The sequence below is a fragment of the Lipotes vexillifer genome, unplaced genomic scaffold (genome assembly GCF_000442215.2).
Source record: "Lipotes vexillifer unplaced genomic scaffold, Lipotes_vexillifer_v1.1 scaffold7, whole genome shotgun sequence".
In the NCBI taxonomy this organism is placed as follows: Eukaryota; Metazoa; Chordata; class Mammalia; order Artiodactyla; family Lipotidae; genus Lipotes; species Lipotes vexillifer.
Window position 1 is genome coordinate 190663 of NW_006792683.1, and position 19266 is coordinate 209928.

General features: G+C 38.6%; 1 protein-coding gene across 1 annotated transcript in view; it reads left to right on the plus strand.

The window, feature by feature from the left end:
* The first annotated feature begins 2148 nt into the window (after positions 1 to 2148).
* Positions 2149 to 19266, plus strand: part of FBXO33 (F-box protein 33) — a 33062-nt gene continuing 15944 nt past the window's right edge. The window contains exon 1 of the mRNA XM_007465782.1: positions 2149 to 3093. Within this exon, the coding sequence (XP_007465844.1) occupies positions 2486 to 3093 (608 nt within the window). The 5' untranslated portion in view covers positions 2149 to 2485. The remainder of the gene's footprint in view (positions 3094 to 19266) is intronic.

Below are 19266 nucleotides of genomic sequence, written 5' to 3' on the forward strand. Positions count from 1 at the left end.
AAACATACTAGAGTTTCTGCCACGGATAAAGTTTGCCAATTCTGAACCACAGAAGAGAGGAAAGGTCTTCATGACCAAGACATCAGAAGCCTTTGGGTCTCAGTTGTACTAAACAGTCCAATAGAAATCCCAGAGAAAGATGAAGAGTGTTCAGCACTCTGCAGTTAGACCTTGAGGAATCTTTCTTAAGCTCATAGGATGTTAATATTGTTTTCAAAGAATAGTCCAATCTAACACATTGAAGCTATATGTTGTAGGTTTTTGTAAAAGGCTGTCAGAAATTGTGTTGGTTGTTTGATTCACAGGGAAATTCTTACACTAGAAAGAGAATAAGATATCTCTTTTCAGTGATTTTTTAAAATTTTTATTGGAGTTTAGTTGATTTACAATGTTGTTAGTTTCACGTATACAGCAAAGTGAATCAGTTATACATATACATATATCCACTCTTTTTTAGATTCTTTTTCCCATATAGGCCATTACAGAGTATTGAGTAGAGTTCCCTGTGCTATACAGTAGGTCCTTATTAGTTATCTATTTTACTGAATATATATAGTAGTGTGTATATGTCAATCCCAGTCTTCCAATTTATCCCTGCCCCCCCAATCCCCTGGTAACCATAAGTTTGTTTTCTACATCTGTAACTATATCTGTTTTGTAGATAAGTTCATTTGTACCCTTTTTTTTAAGATTCCACTATATAAGCAATATCATATGAAATTTATATATATATATTGAAGTGGTGTGTGTTTTTCTATTTTTTAAATTTTTTTATTGAAGTATAGTTGGTTTATAATATTGTTAGTTTCAGGTGTGCAGCAAAGTGATTCACTTGTATATTTTTTCAGATTATTTTCTGTTATAGGTTTTTACAAGATATTGAATATAGTTCCCTGTGCTGTACAGTAAATCCTTGTTGCCTATTTATTTTATGTATAGTAGTTTGTATCTGTTAATCCCATACCCCTAATTTATCCCTCCCCACCTCCTTTTCCCCTTTGGTAACCATAAGTTTGTTTTCTATGTCTGTGAGTCTGTTTCTGTTTTGGTTTTTGGTTTTTTTTGCGGTACGCGGGCCTCTCACTGTTGTGGCCTCTCCCGTTGCGGAGCACAGGCTCCAGACGCACCGGCTCAGCGTCCATGGCTTACGGGCCCAGCCACTCCGTGGCATGTGGGATCTTCCCGGACCAGGGCACAAACCCGTGTCCTCTGCATTGGCAGGCGGACTCTCAACCACTGCACCACCAGGAAAGCCCTGTTTCTGTTTTATATATAGAACATTTGTATTATTTTTTAGATTCCACATGTAAGTGATAACATATAATATTTGTCTTTCTCTGTCTGAATTACTTAGTATGATATTCTCTAGGTCCATCCATGTTGCTGCAAATGGCAATATTTCATTCTTTTCTATGGATGAGTAATATTCCATTGTGTATGTATGCCACATCTTCTTAAACCAGTCATCTGTTGATGGGCACTTGGGTTGTTTCCATGTCTTGGCTTTTATAAATAGTGCTGCTATGAACATTGGGGTGCTTGTATCTTTTCAAATTGGAGTTTTCACTTTTCCAGACATATGCCTAAGAGTGAGATTGCTGGATCATATGGTAGCTCTATTTTTCTTTTTTTTTATGTGGTACGTGGGCCTCTCACTGTTGTGGCCTCTCCCGTTGTGGAGCACAGGCTCCGGATGCGCAGGCTCAGCGGCCATAGCTCACGGGCCTAGCCGCTCCGCGGCATGTGGGATCTTCCCAGACCAGGGCACAAATCCATGTCCCCTGCATCGGCAGGCGGACTCTCAACCACTGTGCCACCAGGGAAGCACAATACTCCGGGCAGGTGGGACGGCTGAGAAAGACCCAAGCCACCACTCTGGCTCTTGAGTCCTCAGCCCAGCAACAGAAAAACGTATAGTGAGAAGCGTCACGAGCCCTTGCACCAACTCGAGTTCCACCACCTCCACCGCCTGAGCGCCCAAGTTAACCGACTTACACACTTGACGGAACTCGGCGGCCTCTATGAGACGGGAGGGGGAGCCCATCGCCGGCACCACCAGCGCTTCCCGCCCCGCCCCGCCGGTCTGCCTGCCTGCGTCAGGGATCACATGCTGCGTCTCCCTTCCCTACGGTCAATCTGGCGCTCCCTTCTTCCGGAAGTCGCGCCCAGTCACGCAGGGCTCCTCCCACCACCGGTGACGTCAAACTCAGCTCCTACCACGCTCTGCCTCCGCCTCCAAGCGCGGGGAGGTCTGCCGTTTCCTTACAATAAATCCTGCCGCTTCCGGGCCCCTAACCAGTCCAAGCGAGGGTTTTGAAGTTCCTGAGTGTGCAGGCCTCGGATGCACATGAGTAGAGTTTGAGAGGCCAGAGCCTGGCTATCTGGAGGCCACCCCCGCGGAGGTCATTCCACCTCTCCGCAGCTTGTGCTGCACTTGGTTCCGCCGAGACGCACGACGGTTCCGCCCCCTTCTTCCTAGTCATTGATGTTGTTGTTCTTGTCAGTGCCGCAGCCCCGACCACCGGGAGCCAGAACCCGAGCCGGGGCCGCCCGGGTGGCGCGGTGGCGGCGGCAGCGGCTGCGGCTGCAGCAGCTGCGACGGCTGCGGGGGCTGCTCCGGGGACTGCGGGGGCGGCCGAGGACCGGCAGCCGGCGGCGGGGCCGAATGGCTCTTTGCGGGCAAGCGGCAGGCGCCGCGTCGCTGCCCAGCGAGCTAATCGTGCACATCTTCTCCTTCCTGTCCGCTTCCGACCGGCTACGGGCCTCGGCCTCCTGTTCGCACTGGCGCGAGTGCCTCTTCTACCCCGCTCTCTGGCCCCAGCTCCGCATCTGCCTCCGCGTCTCGCCCTCGGAGCAGCCACGGCTCGAATTCCTCATGCGCAAGTGCGGCTGGTTCGTGCGAGAGCTGCGCGTTGAATTCGCCGCGGAGAATTACCTGAGCGGCGGAGGCGGCCCGGGCGATGGAGGCCGCGTCGACACCAGGACTGGCGGGGAAGAAGTCGAAGCCCTGCAGCTCTCAACCCGTTGGCTGGAAGTGCTACGCACCTACTTAGAGCTGGTGCTGTGCGTGCTGGTCAGCATCCGGAACAACAGGTAGGCTTTTCGCGGCCCCTGCGTTCAACCTTCTCTCCCCGCTCCTCCTCTCCGGGGCGCAGGGTCGCCTCCTTCCTCACACCTCGAAACAGATTCAGTGCGGATACGCCCCACCCGCTTCAGCGTTGCTCTTTTCAGTGACTGGGGGTGTCAGTTCTAATCCGGCGATTCCTTTGAGGTGGGAGGGCGTAACGGGACTCATAATACTTTATAAACAGTGAAGGACTTAGTGTTTATCAGACAGCACTCCTGGCGCCTTCCAGGCACTGTCTCATCCATCCTTTCGGTAGCAGTAGGATGGAGTTGACAGGCGCCGTCATTCTTCATTTTACAGATGGGAGAGCTGAAGCTTGGAGGGTGAGGCCCAGAGTGAGTCTTGGGAGAAACAAACCATAATCCGTTTTGTTTTGTTTCTGAATCTATCCATTCAGAATAGTTCGTGGTGGGGGAAGGAGTAGGTATGCTACTGGTTTCTCATAGTTACAAGACTGTCCTTGCAAAAAATCTTTGACAGCCATTTTCTTACCGCGAATAGTTTTGATTAACTAGGCCAGGCACAAAGAGTAGGAGAAGTGTTTGTTAAAGGGATTGGGGAACAGCCTGATCATCAGGACTGGAAGTCCCTCCCCGTTTTACCTCCAGACTCAGCTTATCCCCAGTGATTCACCTAAAAGTAGCACAGTACAGCTTGGTGTTTGTGTGTGTTGCGGGAACTGGCCGGTGTCTGCAAAGAGTAAGCCATAACGGTAGTGGTTTTGCATCAAGACTTTACTGTAATTCTGGGGCTAACTTCCTATGTTCTGGCCCATTGTCCTAATCAGTATTTTTCATTATTTATCTACCGCCCTCTCCAAAATCCTATTAATGTAGATTTTCTGTATCTGGATATTCTAACTAACCTTGCAGTTAAACTATGAGGTAGAGGAAAGCTCAAAAGTTCAAAAAAGGAGCAACTTAGCAATAATAGTTTAGCAGTTTGCAGGTACTTTCACATTCACTATCTTATTTGATCCTTTCAATGACCCTGTGAGTTAGTCGGGAAAGCTATTATTATCCCTATTTTATAGAAAGGAAACTGAAACAAGTGATGTGCACATTGTCATACAGCATTGTTTTTCCTCTAAGAGCAGTGTTCTTCCTTTTGCAATAAATACATTATGTTGAACAGGGTGGAGTGAAGGTCCTGGTTTAATGCTAGGTGAGATAGATAGATATTCTTAATTCTGTGTTTGAATCACAAGGGTGGGAGATAAGCATATAGCTCCAAGTTGTATCTGGAGCATGGCTCCATCATTCCAGTGGGCTGTGTATTTCCCCAGCTTTTCACACCAAGCCATTTCATTTCATTACTTTGATTTTATGTGGCAAAAGAGGCTGTTCAAGGCTGTAAGTTGGTCTTGATCAGGTTGGAGACTCTTTGTCAGAGTTGAATGTATGGCTCAAGGCCCAACTGACCTAGAAGTTAGAAAGATTCAGTCAGGGAGCACTTGCTACTGATGAGACCAATGTGGGGGTGGGGGGTGTGGTTTGAATTCAGCAAGTATCAATTAGATTTTTCTTGAGATCAGATAGCAGTTCTGAGCAGCCATCTAAAAATGCGTGTCTTTTGTCCAAGTAAGAACAAGTCTTGCAAAGTGCCTGGTTCCTTTTAAGTGTTTTAATAACTGGATGGATAGGTTATATAGGCAAAACAGTGGTACACCACATCAACATTTGACATTGTTCTTTACATTTCCAAGTTAAATTTACAGTGGTTTTTCTTTATGATTTCTACCATTTTGTAGGTAGAAAAGGGGGATATGAAACCTACCAAGTCACAAGCTTTATGTTTCCAGGCTTTGTGTTGAATATCTTTAAACAATTCATACAATTCAGAGTGTTATTTTGTTGTATTCAGTTATTTTCATGTCTTTAAAGAAAAGAACTAAAACCATAACCTTGAATTGTGGGAACTTTTCAAGGGTACTGTTCTGAGAGGATAATTGGCATTTTGTTTTGCTTGATTCCTGAGTTTCATATACACACGTACTCTCAAGAGTGACTATAGCCACCTTACCAATATCTTAGGTGTTAGGAACAACTGATGGGTATCAAAGAGGTACAAAAATGCCTCGCAGAGGGTAAAATACAGTCCTCTACCTTCAGAGCTCACTTCTCTACAGGGGGCTAGGATACCTACCTTCTTGATCAACAGTAAGAGCAGAAATAAAATAAGTACTCATTCAACTGTATTAGAGGTTAAATCGGCTGAGTTTCTTCTATAATTGTTCTACAGGAAATTGTACTTAGAAGTTCAAAACAACAAATTTATGCATTTTTAGGATTTAACCTGTCAAGTTGAGTACTGCCTATTAAAATGCTGTATTTCAGACTCCTTAGGAAAAATTAGACTTCATGGACAATAAGATATATGATAATAATAGCTAATAGACTCAGTCACTAAAAATACTTATTCTTAAACAGTAGGCATAGGTACATTGTCATCATCTGGTTTATGCTTTCCTGGACTATATAAATATTTTGCATAAACCTTTTTTGGATGAAATACTATTTGGGGGGCAGTACTTTTTTAAAAGATGCAGGCTAGAGAGATTTTGTATAAGGGTGATTTTCTTGTTACAACTCTAACTACATGTATCTAGATTGACCAATTTTATGCCTGCCTGCTATATCCCCTCTTAGTAGTAGAAGGTCTATTAATAATTCTTAGATTTGTTTTGCTGATTTGGCACCTGCAGTGATGGAGAGTCTTACCTTTGTATTGTTTTTTCAACATCAGTCTACTAAGACCCAACAGCTGATAAGGCAATTTAACAATACATCTTAAAATAGATTAAAAATTATTTGGACATTTCATATCACTATCTAAGAAGGTAGGAAATGTCTTGAAGGTATTATCTCCAGCAACCCTGAGCCTTATTTTTCTTGAAATACTTTTCCCCATCATGGGGTAATAAATACATGTGATAATAACATTTCACTTTTGAGAGCTTACTTTTATTATTTCCTTTAAAAAGCCCATTTACAGAATATGTATACTAAAACATATTGGGATTCTGAACCGTCCTCGTGCCCCGAGAAATGGTTGCCTTTAGAGAAGAGATACCATACCCAACAGACTCCTTACCTTAAAACTGACAAATCTAAAGTGGCTCCATGGGGACAGCTTCAAGGTCATTGAGAAGGAAGGAGACAAACCTGCTGAAGAAACTAATCTCCTCTGAGGGCTGCTGAGAGTAATTAGGGCTCTCTTTAGTCTATAGGTCCATTCTTACCATGACTGAGAACTGATAGAGGATAGGAAGATAAAACTAAACAAAAGATTGTCAAAGTAAAATATTTTTTGTGTTAAAAGAAGCTGTTGAGCAGCTTTTGAATGAAGGGATTAAATTATTTCCATTTTAATATGTTCTGAGGCAGCCTTGAAAGAGTTCACCCAATTTGATCAATTTATGTATGACCTAAGATGATAGTTATAAAAAAGTCTGGTTTTTTTCCCTCCAAATATTGAGACCTTACTATGTGCCAAAGCAGTGAAGACAAGCTCCCTGTTTCCATGGATTCAACATTCCAGAGGGAAAAGATAGGCAGAAACAAGTAAACAAAGATTATTTCGGTTGTGAAAGTAAAAGAAAATCTGAAAATAAAAGAGGACTATGTAATAGTGACTAGGTGGCAAAATGAGATAGAGTGGTGAGGGAAAAACCTCTTCTGAAAAGGACATTTGAGCTGCAGCCTGAACGACAAGAGTCACCTATCTGAAGATCTGAGAAAAATAGCATTCCAAGCAGAAAAAACAGCGCCAACGCCTTAGGCCAGACAAATTTTGGGCCTGTTGGAGCACTAGGAAAGAAAGTATGGCAGGACCATGTGAAGGGTGAAAAGTGGTGTCACAGTGAGCTCTAAGATGTAGCAGGAGGAAGGAATGGTGCTGGTTAGGTGGGCTTGTGGAATAAAGTTTGGACTATATCCTAAGAATAGAAGAAGTCAATGAAAAAATTTTAAGGACAAGCGTAAGGTGATCTAATTTGCATTTTAAGACAATCACTCTGGTTGCTGTGTAATGAATGAATTTTAAGAATGAACAGAGAGGAAGCAGGGAGACTAAAGGGAAGCTGTTGCAATAATCTAGGCAAGATGGTAGCCTGGAGTATGGTGGAGGTAAAGAAGATTTTAAAAAGTGAATGGATTTGGAATATATTTTGGAAGTAGAGCCAAGAAGACTTGCTGCTGGGATGTAGATAGAGGAAGGGAAGAATCAAATATTTTTCATCATTTCTCTGTAAAACTCACTCAGTTTTGTTGTCCTTAGTACTGTTAAAATTATCTTTTAATAATATGTTAAATAACAATTTTAAATGTCAGTCTTATTTAAATAAACCTTTTTTTAATAACATCTGGGATTTGAGGATGATGATAATTCTTAGATGGTAATTGAGTAAGTGAATTTGTAAAGCAAATTCTGGGAAATTACTTTTAATTAATGGATCCTAAGAAAGCTAATAAGGAATACTATTATAGGCCCATGACTGATTTCTGGAATCTCTAAAGCTGTGCCACTAGCCACATATAGCTATTTAAATTTTAATTACTTGAATAAAATTAAAGATTCAGTTAGTTGTACTTGCCACATTTCAAGTGCTCCATAGCCATATGTGGCTAGTGGCTACCATTTTGGACAGCATAGAATAGAGCATTTCCAGCATGGCAGAAAGTTCTGTTGGACAGCACTTCTCTAAAGTGTTTTCTTTGTTTGACTTGGCTGTGGTCATTCATTAACGTTTCTGAGAGGAGGAAATATGTTATCAAAAAGTGTTATGTGACTGTAAACACATTTGATATTGAACATAGACTAAGAAAATTAGAATTGATCTGAAAGAATTTCATGCAATGATGTAGATTATTTTAGCTTTTTTCAGTTTAGAAAAGGGAAAAATTGCATTCTGTGAGCTCCATTACATCACTGAGAAAGACTTCAACCGTTTTAAGTGCATCTTTTTAAAGTACCAATTTCTTATATATTCTCCTTTTCCATAGTTAATTAAACTTAGCTGTATTAAGTCTAATTTAAGGTGGCTGTGTTTCACATTTTTACACTGATACTACTTATTACATCAAATAAATAATTTTGGATCCTCTGAAATGAAAGGAAACATACTAGAGTTTCTGCCACGGATAAAGTTTGCCAATTCTGAACCACAGAAGAGAGGAAAGGTCTTCATGACCAAGACATCAGAAGCCTTTGGGTCTCAGTTGTACTAAACAGTCCAATAGAAATCCCAGAGAAAGATGAAGTGTTCAGCACTCTGCAGTTAGACCTTGAGGAATCTTTCTTAAGCTCATAGGATGTTAATATTGTTTTCAAAGAATAGTCCAATCTAACACATTGAAGCTATATGTTGTAGGTTTTTGTAAAAGGCTGTCAGAAATTGTGTTGGTTGTTTGATTCACAGGGAAATTCTTACACTAGAAAGAGAATAAGATATCTCTTTTCAGTGATTTTTTAAAATTTTTATTGGAGTTTAGTTGATTTACAATGTTGTTAGTTTCACGTATACAGCAAAGTGAATCAGTTATACATATACATATATCCACTCTTTTTTAGATTCTTTTTCCCATATAGGCCATTACAGAGTATTGAGTAGAGTTCCCTGTGCTATACAGTAGGTCCTTATTAGTTATCTATTTTACTGAATATATATAGTAGTGTGTATATGTCAATCCCAGTCTTCCAATTTATCCCTGCCCCCCCAATCCCCTGGTAACCATAAGTTTGTTTTCTACATCTGTAACTATATCTGTTTTGTAGATAAGTTCATTTGTACCCTTTTTTTTAAGATTCCACTATATAAGCAATATCATATGAAATTTATATATATATATTGAAGTGGTGTGTGTTTTTCTATTTTTTAAATTTTTTTATTGAAGTATAGTTGGTTTATAATATTGTTAGTTTCAGGTGTGCAGCAAAGTGATTCACTTGTATATTTTTTCAGATTATTTTCTGTTATAGGTTTTTACAAGATATTGAATATAGTTCCCTGTGCTGTACAGTAAATCCTTGTTGCCTATTTATTTTATGTATAGTAGTTTGTATCTGTTAATCCCATACCCCTAATTTATCCCTCCCCACCTCCTTTTCCCCTTTGGTAACCATAAGTTTGTTTTCTATGTCTGTGAGTCTGTTTCTGTTTTGGTTTTTGGTTTTTTTTGCGGTACGCGGGCCTCTCACTGTTGTGGCCTCTCCCGTTGCGGAGCACAGGCTCCAGACGCACCGGCTCAGCGTCCATGGCTTACGGGCCCAGCCACTCCGTGGCATGTGGGATCTTCCCGGACCAGGGCACAAACCCGTGTCCTCTGCATTGGCAGGCGGACTCTCAACCACTGCACCACCAGGAAAGCCCTGTTTCTGTTTTATATATAGAACATTTGTATTATTTTTTAGATTCCACATGTAAGTGATAACATATAATATTTGTCTTTCTCTGTCTGAATTACTTAGTATGATATTCTCTAGGTCCATCCATGTTGCTGCAAATGGCAATATTTCATTCTTTTCTATGGATGAGTAATATTCCATTGTGTATGTATGCCACATCTTCTTAAACCAGTCATCTGTTGATGGGCACTTGGGTTGTTTCCATGTCTTGGCTTTTATAAATAGTGCTGCTATGAACATTGGGGTGCTTGTATCTTTTCAAATTGGAGTTTTCACTTTTCCAGACATATGCCTAAGAGTGAGATTGCTGGATCATATGGTAGCTCTATTTTTCTTTTTTTTTATGTGGTACGTGGGCCTCTCACTGTTGTGGCCTCTCCCGTTGTGGAGCACAGGCTCCGGATGCGCAGGCTCAGCGGCCATAGCTCACGGGCCTAGCCGCTCCGCGGCATGTGGGATCTTCCCAGACCAGGGCACAAATCCATGTCCCCTGCATCGGCAGGCGGACTCTCAACCACTGTGCCACCAGGGAAGCCCCTATTTTTAGTTTTTTAAGGAACCTCCCATACTGTTCTCCATAGTGACTGTACCAATTTACATTCCCACCAACAGGGCAGGAGGGTTCCCTTTTCTCCATACCCTCTCCAGCATTTATTGTTTGTAGACTTTTTCATGATGGCCATTCTGACTGGTGTGAGATGATATCTCATTGTAGTTTTGATTTGCATTTCCCTAATAATTAGTGATGTTGAACATCTTTTCATGTGCCTCTTGGCCATCTGGATGTCTTCTTAGGTGTAAGAAGACCTCTACCGAACTGTTTAGGTCTTCTGCCCATTTTTTGATTGGGTTGTTTGTTTTTTTTGATATTGAGTTGTATGAGCTGTTTGTATACTTTGGAGATTAACCCCTTGTCAGTCACATCATTTACAAATATTTTCTCCCATTCCACAGGTTGTCTTTTGGTTTTGTTTACAGTTTCCTTTGCTGTGCAAAAGCTTTTAAGTTTGATTAGGTCCCATTTGTTTATTTTCGCTTTTATTTCTTTGCCTTGGGAGACTGATCTGAGAAAATATTGCTACAGTTTATGTCTGAGAATATTTTGCCTATGTTCTCTTCTAAGAGTTATATGGTGTCATGTCTTATGTCTTTAAACCATTTTGAGTTTATTTTTGTGTATGGTGTGAGGGAGTTTTCTAACTTCACTGATTTACATGTAGCTGTCCAGCTTTCCCAACACCACTTGTTGAAGAGTCTCTCTTTTCTCCACTGTATATTCTTGCCTTCTTTGTCATAGATTAATTGACCATAGGTGCATGGGTTTATTTCTGGGCTCTCTATTCTGTTCCATTGATCTATATGTCTGTTTTTGTGTCACTACCATTGTGTTTTTATTACTGTAGCTTTGTGGTATTGTCTGAAGTCTGGAAGGGTTATCCCTCCAGCTTTGTTCTGTTTCCTCAGGATTGCTTTGGCAATTCTGGGTCTTCTGTAGTTCCATAAAAATTATAGGATTATTTGTTTTAGTTCTGTGAAAAATGTCATGGGTGTTTTGATAGGAATCACGTTAAATCTGTAGATTGCTTTGGATAGTGTGGCCACTTTAACAATATAAGGTCTTCCAACCCAAGAGCATGAGATACCTTTCCATTTCTTTTAAGCAACTTCAGTTTCCTTTATCAGTGTTTGTAGTTTTCAGTGTATAAGTCTTTCACCTCCTTGATTAGGCTTATTCCTAGATCTTTTTTTTTGTCACAATTTTAAATGGGATTTTTTTTTACTTTCTCTTTCTGATATTTCATTGTATAAAGGAATGCAACAGATTTCTGTAAATTAATCTTGTATCCTGCTACCTTGATGAATTCACTTATTCTAATAGTTCTTGTATGGAGACTTTACGGTTCTCTATGTAGAGTATCTTATCACCTGCAAATAGTGACAGTTTTACCTCTTCTCTTCCAGTTTGGATACCTTTTGTTTCTTTTTCCTGTCTGACTTCTGTCACTAAGACTTCTAGTACAATATTAAATAGAAATGGTGAGAGTAGGCATCCTTGTCTTATTCCTGAATTTAGTGGAAAGGCTTTCAGCTTTTCACTGTCGAGTATTATGTTGGCTGTGGGTTTGTTGTAAATGGCGTTTATTATGTTGAGATAAGTTCCCTGTATACCCATTTTGGTGAGAGTTTTTATCATGAATGTGTGTTGAATTTTGTCAAATGCTTTTTCTGCATCTATTGAGATGATCATGTAGTTTTTGTCTTTCCTTTTGCTAATGCAGTGTATTACGTTGATAGATGTGCATACGTTGAACCATCCTTGTGACCCTGGAATGAATCCAACTTGATCATGGTGTATGATCCTTTTTATGTGTTGTTGGATTTGGTTAGCTAATTTTTTTTGAGAATTTTTGCATCTATATTCATCAAAGATACTGGCCTGTAATCCTTTTAAGTAGTGTCTTTGTTTGGTTTTGGTATCAGGGTGATGGTGGCTTCATAGAATGAACTTGGGAGTGTTCCCTCCTCTTCAATCTTGTGAAATAGTTTGAGAAGGACAGGTATAAGTTCTTATTTGTATGTTTGGTAGGATTCTCCAGTGAAGCTGTCTGGTCCTGGACTTTTGTTTGCAGGGAGTTTTTTTTTTATTACAGGTTCTGTGTTCCCTTTTAATGATCAGTCTGTTCAAATTATGTTTCTTCTTGGCTCAATTTTGGCGGGCTCTGTGTTTCTAGAATCTTACCCATTTCTTCTAGGTTGTCCAATTTTTTAAGTTGTATGTTTTTCGTACAACTTAAGTATGTATATTAATATACTATGTGTATAAAAACTATGGTTGAAAAGATAAGTGCAAATCACAGGTCTTGAGAAGAGAATTTTCACTTTTCTGAGCAAATATGTTATTTTAGAGGTATTCCTAGTGTATAATGTACCTGAAAACTGATCTATACTATAAATCCATGATGTGTGAGGTATAGATAAAAAGCCCCTAGTTTTTGTCATGAATTAAGGTAAATAAACTATTCAACATATTTATTGAATGCCAGGCCTTGTTCTAGTGACTGGGGATACAGCATTAATTAAAAAGCTGTGCCATCATAGAGCTTATTCTAGTGGGAAAACAAGACAAATAAATAAAATATATAGTATTCCAGTTGGTAATACATGCTGTGACACAAAATGAACCAGTGAAGGGAGATGGGAATGGTGGAGGTGGGAAGGAGGGTTGCTGTGTAAAATGGGGAATTTAAGGAAGGTCTTAACTGCTGAAGTACTATTGGAAGGAAGGGAGGGACTAAGCCATGTGTGTGTCTCTCTCTGGAAAGTGATTCCCTGGGAGAAGTAGCAGTAAGTGGAGGAGTGGCTCTGCAGTGGGACTATGACTGGCATGGTTAAGTAAAACAGCATAGAACCAATGAGATGTAGAAGAGGTCAGCCAAGTAAGAGGGAGAGGTGATATGGAAATCAGTAGGCCTTTATTGGGCTTTTATAAAGACTTTGACTCTAACTGACATGAGGAGCCATGAAAGGGTTTTGTGACAAGGAGTGACATGATCTAATAGTTCAAAAGGAATATTCTAGCTGCTTTTTTGGGAATAGTTTGTAGCAGGACAAGGGTAGAAGCAATGAGCTGGTTATGAGACTATTGCAGTAACCCAGACAAGACATGATGGTGGCATGGACCAGGGTGGGAGCAGTGGAAGTGATAAGTAGTCTGATTATTTATTTTTATCTGGAGGCCTTCTAGAAGTAGAATGTAAGTATGAAAAATTAGATACAATTGTTCAACTAACATCACAGTGCTCTTTTAATTGCTACTCCCTAAATATATCTATAAAGATATTTCCTTTGGCTGCTTTTATTCATTTTGTTTTCCTTTTGTGTTTAAAAAAAAAAAAAGAAAAAAGGAAATACCTAGGCTTTGGACACAGTTTATTTTCTGAAAGCATGGCTTATCTTTGATATTTAGCTCCTTTACCACCAAATACTTTCAAGCAGGGCCTGGTTCATATAGGCCTTACGTAAATTAGAATCAGTTTGTTGAATTTCCTCAGAAACTTCTTGGCCTTCCTTACTGCAGTCATTTGGATTTTTTTTTTTTCTCCTCTTCTCCTCCCTCACTTTCCTGCTTCATGTGAACCCATTACTCCTTGGAATTTGCATAAGTCTGGCCCACGTATGGGCTGTGGGTTCAAGATGGTAGGACTAAGTGGAAAAGAATAAGTAAGTGGTACTCTGCACAAGGCTTCTTCCCTTCCTTTGTCCCAAATCACTGGTCTTATCACTGTTAATGCTAGGTCAGGTAAATCTGTTTTTCTATCGAGAAACTCATCGTGTACTCTTCTATTACATCTCTTAAGTGGATAAGGAAAAAGCAGGAAACAGGGGCCACACTTGAGCTACCTTTTAACCTGGTTTGTTACTCAGATGTTGCTGGTAACTTCCAAAAAGAATCTCATTCTTAGAAACCTCAAAAAAGCAACTTTGGTTCAAGGCAAAGAAGAAAGGCTTCACCTGAGGCAAGAGACTTTGATCTTTATGCATCATAGATTCACCTTCTCATGCCATACACCTTCTCCGTACGAAAGTCCTAGTAGAGTCACCACCATGTTCATGGGGCTGGGTAAGGTCCAGTCATATTGCCAGTACTGCAGAGAGCTGAGTGGATGTGTTCTTGATGGTCCTTAAAATCCTAAACTAGTTTTCCCAGAGAAACAGCAGTATTGAACAACCATATGAGGTAGGCAGCAGTATTATCTCTGTTTTAAGGATGGTGAAACTGAGACACAGAGTAGTTAAGTGAGCTTGCCATTTACACAATTAGAGAAATGACTGCCTTTTTTTTCTAATTTTTTAGTGAAATTTTTGAACACACGCAAAAACTAGACAATGAACCTATCACCCAGATTCAGTATTTAAAGATTTTTGCCACGTTTGCTTTCTTTTATCTGTACTGAAGTATTTGAAAGGAAATCCAAGATATAGATGTCATTTTATACTGCACACTTCAATATAAAATTCTGAAAATTATAGACATTTTTATATATAATCACAGTGGCATTAATACACTTAACAAAGTTGTCGATAATTCTTTAGTCTCACCTGATTTTTTTTAATTAGTCTTTTTAAAACCTTTATTTCCACTCCAAGAGTCTAAACTCATAGACATTTGTAACTTAATCACAATAACTTTTCATGTAATTGGCACACAATACATATTTTGACAACTGAATGAGCAAAGAGTAGGAGAGCAGTCTGTAGACGAAGTTTCTAAATTATAAGTACTTAACAATCTGACTTCACTCTGAATCTGGAACTGATGACTTTTAAAAATAGGATTAAAGAAGAATGCAATTAGGTTAAAGAAATTCATTCTCTTTTTGCAATAGTATTAGAAAGATTGATTATCAACACTGTTTATGATTTTGTGCTCTTTCACAGCACATCTTACGATTTGCAAAGGGACTATTAAGTAGGTTGTATCCTATTAATATTACCATAGGAACAGAGCTAAGTTGATTTGAAGAATTAAGATGAAAGAAAATATTTCTAACCAACTGAACTGTTTTCCCAGTATGTTTTTGTTACCTGCCTTTTGAGCAAAGGCATGTTGTGGACATTGTGCAGGAAGGAACTCAGTATTGTATACCTGTAACTAAAACAGAGATCTTCCAGACAGTCTCCTTATATTAACTTGTTAAATTTTACTAACATAAAGGGCGTTAATTTTTTTTTTAAGATTTTGATGTGAATTAAGCTTTTATGAAGGTGAAAGCTATGTAAAGCTAATCTAAAGTAAAAATTCACCAGAGGTAATTCTAGTAAAATGTGAAACATCCTTTTACAAAATTGGAATAATAATATATATGTGGTTTTGAATAAACCTTTAGCCAGACTCATCAAGAAAAATCTCAAACAACCTAAACTTACACCCAAAGAAACTAGAAAAAGAAGAAAAAACAAAACCTAAAGTTAGTAAAGGAAATAAATAATAAAGGTCAGAGCAGAAATAAATGAAATAGAGACTGAAAAAACAATATAATAGATCAATGAAACTAAGAACTGGTTCTTTGAAAAGATAAATAAAATTGATAAACCTTTAGCCAGACTCAGCAAGAAAAAAGAGAGGGGGCCCAAATCAATAAAATCAGAAATGAAAAAGAAGTTACAACCAAACACTACAGAAATACAAGGATCCTAAGAGATTACTACAAACAACTATACACCAACAAAGTGTACAAGCTAGAAGAAAAGGACAAATTCCTATATATGTGCACTCTCCCAAGACTGAACCAGGAAGAAATAGAAAATATGAACAGACCAATGACTAGTAATGAAACTGAATTTCATTTTTTTAAAAAACAGCCAATAAACAAAAGTCCAGAACCAGATGGCTTCACAGGTGAATTCTACCAAATGTTTAGAAAAGAGTTAACACCTATGCTCTCAAACTGTTCCAAAAAGTTGCAGACGAAGGAACACTTCCAAACCCATTCTATGAGGGCAGCAGCATCCTGATACCAAAGTCAGAAAAAGACACCACCCTGATACCAAAACAAGAAAACGACACCACAAGAAAAGAAAATTACAGGCCACAGTAATTTTCAAATTTCTGTGTTGATCACTGATCAACATAGATGCAAAAGTCCTCAACAAAACATGAGCAAACTGAATTCAGCAATACATTAAAAGGATCATACACCATGATCAAGTGGGATTTATCCTAGGGATGCAAGAATGGTTCATTATCCATATATCAATCAATGTGATACAACACATTAACAAACTGAAGAATAAAAATTGTGTGATCATCTCAATAGATGCAGAAAATGCTTTTGACAAAATTTAGCATCCATTTATGATAAAAAACTCTCCACAAAGTGGGTATAGAAGGAACAAAGTAAAGGCCATATATGACAAGCCCACAGCTTATCATCAGACAGTGAAAAGCTGAAAGCATTTTCTCTAAGATCAGGAATAAGACAAGGATGCCCACTCTCACCACATTTATTCAGCATAATAGTCAAAGTCCTAGCCACAGCAGTCAGACAAGAAAAAGAAATGAAAGGAATCCAAGCTGGAAAAGAAGTAAAACTGGCACTGTTTGCCGATGACATGATACTATATATAGAAAATCCTAAAGACACCACCAAAACCTATTAGAACTCATCAATGAATTCAGTAAAGTTGCAGGATACAAAATTAATGTGTAGAAATATGTTACTTTTTTATATACCAACAATGAACTATCAGAAAGTGAAATTAAGAGAACAATCCCATTTACTATCATGTCAGAAAAAATGAAATAACTGGGAATAAATCTAACTAAGGAGGTGAAAGACCTGTATTCCAAAAACTATAAGACATTGATGAAAAACATTGAAAAATGACACAAAGAGAAAAATATACCATGCTCATAGATTGGAAGAATCAGTATTGTTACCATACTACCCAAAGCAATTTACAGATTCAGTGCAATCATTATCAAAATACCAATTACATTTTTCACAGAACTAGAATAAATAGTTCTAAAATTTGTGTGGAAACACAAAAGACACCAAATAGCCAAGGCATTCTTGAGAAAGAAGAACAAAGCTGGAAGTATCACACTCTTTGATTTCAAGCTATACTACAAAGCTACAGTACTCAAAACAGTATGGTACTGGCACAAAAACAGACACATAGATCAATGGAACAAAACAGAAAGCTCAGAAATGAGCCCACACTTATATGATCAACTAACCTACAACAAAGAAGCTAAGAATATACAATGGGAAGACGTATAAAGGCAGCCTTTTCAGTGTTGGGAAAACTGGACAGCTACATGCAAAAGAATCAAACTGAACTATTTTTTCACACCATATACAAAAGTAAACTGAAAATGGATTAAAGACTTAAAGTAAGACCTGAAACCATAAAAAGTCTAGAAGAAAACATAGGCAGTATGCTCTTTGATATCAATCTTAGCAATATTTTTTTGCATATGTTTCCTCAGGCAAGGGAAACAAAAGCAGAAATAAACAAATGGGACTACATCAAACTAAAAAGCTTTTGCACAGTGAAGGAAACTATCAACAAAACAAAAAGGCTGCCAACTAAATAGGAGAAGATATTCACAAATGAGATATCCCATATGGGGTTAATATCCAAAATATACAAAGAATTCATAAAACTCAACATCAGAAAAACAAAAAACCCAATTATAAAATGGGCAGAGGAGCAGAACAGACATTTTTCCAAAGAAGACGTACAGATGACCAACAGGTACATGAAAAATGTTCAGCGTCACTAATCATCAGGTAAATGCAAATCAAAACCACAATGAGATATCACCTCACACTTGTCAAAATGGCTCTTATCAAAAAGGCAACAATAACAAGTATTGGCAAGGATATGGAGAAAAGGGAACCCTCCATGCACTGTTGGTGGGATTGTAAATTGATGGGGCCACTATGGAAAACAGTATGGAGGTTCCTCAAAAAATTAAAAATAGAATTATGATATGATCCAGCAGTTTCATTCCTGGGTAACATGGTAAAGAAAAAAATTTTAAGGGTATCGTATATATGTTGTATACATACATATATGTGTATATATGACAACTTATTTTAAAGTTTATAAGAAGAAGCAAAAGATCTAGAATAGCTAAGACAATATTGAAGGAGAAGAACAAAGTCAGAGGACTGAGACTACCTGACTTGAAGACTTACTGTAAACTATACTAATCAAGACTGTGGAATTGATGAAAGTCTAGATAAATAGGTGGAACAGAATAGAAAGCCCAGAAGTAGACACACATAAAGTCAACTCATCTTTGACAAAGGAGCAAAGGTAATATAATAGAGAAATATAGTCTTTTCAACAAATAGTGTTGGAACAACTGGACATCCACATTGGGGGGGGGAAGAATCAAGACACAGACTTTATACGTTTCACGATAATTAGCTCAACTTAGGATCACAGACCTAAGTGTAAAACACAAAACAACTCCTAGAAGATAACAGGAGAAAACTTAGATGATCTAGGGTTTGGTGATAACTTTTTTGATACAATATCAAAGGGATGATCCATGAAAAGAAGAATTGATAAGCTGGACTTCATTAAAATTAAAAATTTCAGTGTGTTAAAGACACTGTCAATGGAATGAAAATCCACAGACTGGGAGAAAATATTCATAAAAGACATCTGTTAAAGGCCTATTGTCCAAAATATACAAACAGCTCCTAAAGTTCAATAATAATAAAGCAAACAACCCTATTAAAAAGTGGGCCAAAGACCTTAATAGACATCTCATCAAAGAATATATATAATTGGCAAATAAGCATGTGAAAAGGTGCTCCACATGATATGTCAAATTAAAACAATGGGACGCCACTACACACTTATTAGAATGACCAAAATCCAGAACACTGACAACACCAAATGCTGATGAGGATGTGGAGCAACAGGAACTCTCATTCACTGTTTGTGGGACTGCAAAATGGTACAGCCACTTTGAAAGACAGTTTGGCAGTTTCTTACACCACTAATTCTCCTCCTACCATATGATCCAAATATCATGCTCCTACCCAAAGTAGTTAAAAACTTTTTTTGTCCACACAAAACCCAGCACACAGGTGTTTATAGCAGCTTTGTTTCTAATTGCCAAAACTTGGAAACATCCAAGATGCCCTTAAGTAGATGAATGGATAAATAATCTGGTATGTCCAGACAGTGAAATAATATTCAGCACTAGA